Source organism: Lissotriton helveticus, chromosome 4_1 (genome assembly GCF_964261635.1).
Source record: "Lissotriton helveticus chromosome 4_1, aLisHel1.1, whole genome shotgun sequence".
In the NCBI taxonomy this organism is placed as follows: Eukaryota; Metazoa; Chordata; class Amphibia; order Caudata; family Salamandridae; genus Lissotriton; species Lissotriton helveticus.
In genome coordinates this window covers 1306768019-1306775523 of record NC_136063.1, presented here as the reverse complement: position 1 = coordinate 1306775523, position 7505 = coordinate 1306768019, and the positions used below count along the sequence as shown (strand labels likewise).

The 7505-nt window shown below is 41.2% G+C and overlaps 1 protein-coding gene across 5 annotated transcripts in view; it reads left to right on the top strand.

The window, feature by feature from the left end:
- Nucleotides 1-564: 564 nt before the first annotated feature.
- The window catches only part of ZNF236 (zinc finger protein 236), a 1196152-nt gene continuing 1189211 nt past the window's right edge, over nucleotides 565-7505 (top strand). For 3 of the 5 annotated variants that reach the window (XM_078687873.1, XM_078687871.1, XM_078687875.1), the window contains exon 1: nucleotides 573-778. In XM_078687873.1, the coding sequence (XP_078543999.1) occupies nucleotides 688-778 (91 nt within the window). In that variant the 5' untranslated portion in view covers nucleotides 573-687. Of the gene's footprint in view, nucleotides 779-7505 lie in introns of all 5 variants that reach the window. The other 2 variants (XM_078687874.1, XM_078687872.1) reach the window with 1 other exon arrangement.

The window sequence follows — 7505 nt, the reverse complement described above, 5'->3', positions numbered from 1 at the left end:
GGGCCTAACACACATGCAAACGTACTGAATTCAGGCGGAAAACTGCGTATTGTTTAAACCAAAAATGGCTTTAATTTAGCAGTCTCCCCCCTAAATGCGCCTCTGTTTTAATATAAGCGAATGGGGAAAATACAGTAACTCAATTATTTTTTTTCTTTCCCACTGGGGCCCAACACAGCACTGTTCCATACTGCTCGTCAGTCGTCCTCTCCCAATCTCTTTCCTATCCAGTGTAACAGGCCGTCTTGCCCTGTCCGTCTCGTCCCGGTCCAGCCCGACACGGACTACTACCAGCAGATCCAGGACCACCCGAGGCGTAGCTCCCAAACATCACTGTTCTCCCTACAGAGTAGACTTCTCCTCCAATCCTGAGGGAGGAGTCCGGATCTCGACAAAAGACACGTGCGGGGCCGACAGCCAATCAGAATTTCGGAACTTTGTATGGCTCACTAGGATTGGTTCGTTCTCCAGTGTTCCAATCCTATGTGGCATTACATATTATCAACACTGCCACCTCCTACACGACTAGCATGGAATGCTTGGTCGTGGGATTGGTTGTTATGCGACCCGGAAGTGTTAACATTACGGACAAATGAGATCCGTTGAAAGACTGAGTGCGGACGCGGACTTCAGGCTGTCTATTTACGGATTGTTCGTGATAAGTAACGGATAGGTGGTCACCGTAAAATGAGTGAATCTATGAAGTTCAGTACATGCGGTACAGACCGAGAGGATGCTGAGAGCAAAGGTATACCACTAGAGAGACTGAAGGGAATCGGTGTGTACATGTTTTTGGAGATGGATTAAAGGTAGTATAAATGAGAGAAGTGTTTATAGGGAATAACATGATGTCGGATGTATGGCAAGTAAGGCATAGCTGCTAACTGGATTCATGTCACGAATGTGACTATCATCTTCTGGTATTATCAGCTGGCAGCACCATGGGAACCAGGTTGATAACATTATTGGAGGGATCGAGACTACATGAGCCAGTTTTTAAGTCTAGGTTGGAAGAGCTGCTGGTGATACTGGCGAGCCACTTATTTGAATGCAGTTTTATCTATTTTAAGACTGAACAATGCTTTTAATTTCATTGCCAAATCTCTGTTCTGGTACCTAATGTACACGCTACTCTCCTCTGTTCCCGCCTCTTGTGCTCACAGAATGCCCTTCTGCGATTCCTGTCCATTCTGAACACTCACTGCCCTGTCTGAACACACTCTGATTGATTCCTCTCCTCCATGCCTCCTTTAAGCACTACCTGATATTGCTGCCTTCTCTGCTCATACATAGCTCTCTGCCCCCACCGTTCTCTCTGCCCCCTTTGAGCACACCCTACCTCTTCTGCTACCTGTTCCTCTGAGAACCCAATGCCCTCTCTTCTCCTTTCCCCTCACACCTTGATACTCGCCTGCCCTCGCCTTCTGCTTACACAGTGACCATCTGCTCTCTCTGAACATTCGCTGACCTCTTTGGACGCACAGTACCCTCTCTGCTTAAACACTGACCACCTTTCCTTCTTGTCTCCCCTGAGCACCACCTGTTCTTTCTGCTCATACAAAGCTTTCTCGTGCTCACCATCCTTTCAGCTAACACGCTGCTCCCACTCGGATTCTCTGCTCCCTGCCCCCTCTAACATTGACTGCTTTTCTGATCACTGTCCCCTCTGAAAACTCAGCGCCTTCATTGCTCTTCTGCTCACTCGTTGATCCTTCTACTCACACACTGCCCCTCTAGTCCCACTCTGCTCACTCTTATAGATACATCACATTCTAATTCAGAGAATCGGGATTTGTAATCAGTTGATGGTAAAGTCCACTTAGTTGGAAATTTAGATGGTTGGCAGCCTTTTTGGATTTAAGCGTGAGATACCCTCTAGAAGTAGAATACTATTTTTCAAACACTCGTTTGTAGATATCGCACATCTCTTGCCCAGGAAATACTTGCAGTTTTACATCAATGATGGATCTTTCCGGGGTGGAAATGAGGCGCTCCTGTATAAGCATAAAATGTGGGAGCTGATCCAGGGAAATACATTCGGAGCATTCGTGATAGACCAGTGAGCTGATAGAAGTGTAGATGGCGAAATTGGAATTGTCAAACTACCAGTCCTCGTGGCTTTTGCACTTTCTGGAAAATCTGCATGAGTTAAGTAAGTATTTGTTATCACATTTTGAAGGAGGGTATTCTGAATGTGTTTGTTGGAATTCAAACTTTGTGACCTGCAGATCTCTACATAGTTCAGTGGCATGCTTTCAGCTCACTGATCTATCACGAATGCTCCGACTGTATTTCCCTGGATCAGCTCCTACATTTCAGTCTTTTCTATATTTTGATTGCTAAGTAATTTTTGCCTTGCTTGAGTGAACATTCCTTGTTTAAATGTAATGTGTGGCATGCTTCTGTATGTACGCTAGGCATTTGACACTGAATGCTTTTATGAATGGGACAATTCACTTAAAACTTGGCATTCGTTTATACAGAGAGCCAGGGTATGTGTATGTATTTTTTACGGTGCGTTTAACATAGCACTGCACCTTCCCAATAAGGCCCGATTTTTGTTTTTGTTTTTGTTTTATTGAGACAGGCAATTTGCTTTTTCCTTTATAGGCCACCTTTTAGTAGACCAGTGGGCCATGACTAGCCATCTGTTTAATGTCACTCTGTGCTTTGAATCAGTGATTCTATACATATATTTTAAAATGGTGATGTTGACTGTGAAGTTATGGTTATGTTTGATGGTCCAAAGAGCATTGTAATTTTGTATGTCATATAACTTTGAGGCCATTTGATGGAGTTGCGGAAACTTGGCTTACCCCAGTTACTTAACTTGGACTATCTTTTTAACGTTTCAAGCAGATAGATCCAGTGCCACAAAGTTATTGGGAGCAACACAGTAGTGCCAAGTCTGGCTTGATAGCACAGCTATCACCAGGCAATTAAAGTGAGCATTACTGGAGAGGGGCTTTGGGCAGAGGTGCATGTTTTGATTGGGCAGAAGTTGTGTACTTCCACAAAAACAGTAGTTGCCCTCCACACAGATGTGATCATTTTGTTTATTCATCTGCCTATGCTTGCTCTTTCAGCGTCACACGCATTACATTGGCACGATATCAGAGTGTTTTAAATTATCTAGTTATATATGTTGTTTTCTCTGGCAGCAGCATAGATGGGAGGAGGGCAATGATTAACCTACGTGAATTTATTTTGTACACCTGGCACAATAATGCAACTGTCAACTGACATTTTAATATACACCAATATTATTCCACAGTTCTTTGCTTCTACACGTTGCTTATCTATTCCCATTGCTATTTACTTGTAGTTCTTCACATTACCATACAACATTAATTTAAAGCCAGAACTATTGATTCTACCAGTGCTTGTTAAGTCCTGTAGGGAGTATGGCTGTCTGGTGCAGCACAAAGTGCTGAACACAGACTTTGCATGTATTTGAGTGGAACCTGTTTTCCGTTTGTTGTATTTCCGTTTTGTAGGTTTTGAGAGATTTCCATTTCTAAAGGCTGCTGAGCTGGTTTTGAATATTTATTTACAAATTTGGTGTGTCTTTTAATAACTTTGGTGCTGTTTGTTGAATCTGCTTAAAATTCAGCAGTAACTTGATCCACCCAGCGCAGGTACGTTGTGACCACTGAGTTTGCTAACAGTTCCATCGCCAGTTATGTCATCAATGATGTTGTGTGAGGACAAGAGTACTACACTGTGGAGTTATGGATGCAGAGTGAAGTATAACTGGCAAATTTCCACAGTTTTTATGTTTTGGTGTGTAGCCGTAACCGCTTCAGCTGTAAGGGAATTAATCGGTTTTGTAGGTTTTGCCTACACAGCGCTTGAGAAATCTTTAAACTGAAAATAAATCTTGAACTGGGTTAGAGCCCGCCTATTACTTGCATTTACTTACTGTTGGTTGGCTCCCATGTCACTCTCGTTTCCTTTCTTCCAGTTTGTCAGCGCCTCCTCCTAACTCTAGCTTTCTGCTCGACTTCACATCTTCATCCTTTTTGGGGAGCATGGCCAAATATTGCTTTTGGCGGCCAATGTCCTTCCACTGGCCGTGCACCTGTAACTTACATTATTATTATTACTTTTCAGCATCTGCATTCTGTAGTTGCTTTCCCTTCTCACTTACGTCTCTGTATGCCCCTTCACCGTTCATTTCTGGCCTGTTCCTCCCACCACCTCGCTCCTGTCACTGCATGCCCCTTCCCCACCCTGTCGCAAGTCATGGCTTATTTTATATAGCACAAAGTCGACTGGAAGGACTTGGAGTGCTCTACCTGAGCTCTAGTCACATTACACATTACATTACAAGGACATGTTATTTTTATAGGCCTTGGAGAGATTAAATGATTTGCCCAGAATCACAGAATGTTGACCCAGTTCAGAGTCTCAAACCTGGTACCCCAGTTCCAAAGTCAGGAGTTCTGGCTATAACGCCACAGCCTCTCCATGCTCAGTGTTCCAGCTAGCTACACTTTGACACACTGGAAACTGCGATGGGCAGTTGTTCAAGAATATAAACTGCATTTTAAGTGTAGCGAAAATAACAATGTTAACTTGTTTGTTTGTGCATAGCTTTATGTAAACAATCTAATAAAAATAAAGTGCTATGACGCAGTTTGACCACTTCAGTTTGCTTTTTATTTTTTTTACTTTAAGCTATGTAGCACAGCTGCTCACACCGCTGTTCAACATAAAAAAAAAAATATTGACAAAAGCCAATAGATCTAGCACAGTCTAAAACTTTGGTTTTGCCAATTCTTGTTTTAATAGCTTACTTTCTTTTCAAAGTTGACAAAAAAATCACAATGTCTCTGAAATAGTATTTTTTTAGGTGAAACATTAAGGGGCCTTAACGATCTGTATAGGATTAACCCTTATTAATTTGGATTCATTTTGTATTTAAGAAACTATTGCTAACTTTTCCTAAAATACGAAACAGATTTGCAATAAAAACTCAAAAAGAAAAAGGCTTGTTTTCGTGTTAAGTTTCAGGCAAATTTGTCAAGGGGTTTGGGCTGTGATGGAGAGCAAAATTTAACCTGGGATTTTTATATGCACGCCCCCAACATTATTTTTCCAGACTATATCTTTATGCTTCCTTGACTGATCTGTACTAGAATGGGAACGAAAAAACAGTTGGATGAATGAAACATCTACTGAATTTGTTGAGGATTCGCGGAACAGGTCAAATGGTATTAGTGAAAGCAAAAACTTAATTTCCTATTTAAAAAGTGACTCAAGCCGGACGTACTTTTGTAATATCTTGCATTCGTTCATTAACAGAAAGTACGTTAAGTGGTGTCATTGTTAGAACTAAAAATGTATCACACGGCCCAATCGTTGTCCCTGCTTCACCTGTAACTCTACACAAGTTCATGCTCCTTTCCAATGTAATTAAGCTGTTGCTTCATTGTGGCTGATTGTTAAACATGACTTTCTAATTGCAGTTACTTTTTTTGTTCTACCCATTATGTCCTTAAATGTGAATTCCCAGCATTTTGAAATTATCTTCGCCACTGCTTTCAAGTAAAAACCACACATACATTTGTATTATATAGTGGCTTGTAAGTAGGGTAATACACTATACTGCATTCCTCTGTAGTATTCACATAGCTCTTTTCTATCCCCTTATGAGATTCTGTAGAGCTTGCTTATTGATTATAGCTATTCCTCTTGATGTGCATGATTGGAGAAGGTGGTTGGTTGAACTGTCGCCTATGTGTACTTCGTTTTTGTTGGTAGCCGTGCACTGCGTTTTTATAAACTATGTTAATGTGGTATCCTGTGCTCCTGGGGATCACGGCCCACTCAGGTGTGTGGTGTAATATATGCTGTAGGTAGAAGACCCAAGAATCCCTGTCTGTCTACCTGGGCACCAGGCAAAATGCTGGACTTTCAGCTGAACTAAAATAAATGTTTCTTCACTCCTTTATCATTGAGTTGTATGCTTCTTTTTATTGATACACGATGTTGTATTCACATCCAATGTTCATATTTCATTTAATTATCACTTCGAGACTTCATGACCCATAATGCATCATTCTTTTTTTCGTACAACGTAATGTTGTCTTCAATTGTTCCCTTCCCAATGCATTTCGGCGTTATACGCCTTCGTCAGGGGACATTTCTATGAGAAAAACAACGGTTGTTCAGATGTCTGGAAAACCTCATGTATATACCTCCACCTCCTGGGTGTTAAACTACGAGTTGTTTGCTTATGGTCGTTATTAGAAAAACAGTAGTGTTAGTCTATCATGGTCTTGTAGCTATATAGAATGCGGTGGTTTGTGATGGTTAGTGTGCTCGTGTGATATGGAGCTCTGTATTAAAGATCCCCTGTGTTCGTGATATGCTTAGTGCCGTGGTAGACTATTATACAGAACCTGTCAGAAGCGTGGCGGCTATTGTGCTCCTTTAGACTAAGTTGATGCGTTTGGGTTGCTCACAGTCTATTTAAGTTAATATGATTGTGCCGGTATAGTATGATCTGGTCCATTTACATTTCATGAAGCGCTGGCGGTGGCTCGTATGTTAGTGAGCTGTGACATGCTTTAAAAAAAGGCTTTTACGTGCAGGTTATTCTAGATCTATCTTACCGATACGGCGTGCTCCTCTTCCTCTCCCCGTATTCAAGTTCTGTGCGCTGGCGGTTCCGCTTGTGATCTATGCGTCTTTACGTAACGGTGCTGACGTCAACTTAAAGCGATAGTGAACGATAATTAAACGCTGCGCTGTGTAAAACAATATGAATAAAGTTGTTGTTGTGGGATGAATATTGAAATGTGCTTTCTGACTTTCAGGAGGAACGTAAATAATAACACTAATAGTGGTTGATGTAAATCGTGATAGTGTGCGTCCTGATGCGTGGGATTGCAAAAATGCTGCGTTGGCTTAGTCATTTGGTGAGAAATGTGATGCTGATCATGTGGTGGCCTAATAACTCACATGTAATGACTAGTCTAGGCATGCTAATTCTCCTGTGATAGACTACATGTATCTTTGCTCCAGACGGTCCCATGATCGATATGACAGTATTATAAATAAAAATTCTACAGATAACATAAAAATTCAACTCTCTCATTGAGTCCATTTGGCTTCAAAGTGTTTAAAAAATAAATCCAATGATTCTCTCTTTTTAATAGGGTTTTCTTATTGTCTATTCCTTCTCTCTTTTCCACAATTTCTAGTATACAAGCCCTAAGTTGGCTGATGTGGTGTTGTGCTTCAATGAAATGTGTCGTTGTGGTAGATTTCATCATTTTAGTTCTAATATTGCTTTTATGTTCGTTCAGTCTGATTTTCAATTTCCTTTCTCTTTGGCCCACATAGGCTTTACCACATGGGCACTTCAACATATAAATAATGTTCGTGTTGTCACAAGTTGCATTCACTCTAAGGTTGATCTTATTGCCCTTCATGGGATGTGTGATGTTGTTACCCTTTATGATTTTATGACAGTTGCTGCAATTTAAACATGGTTT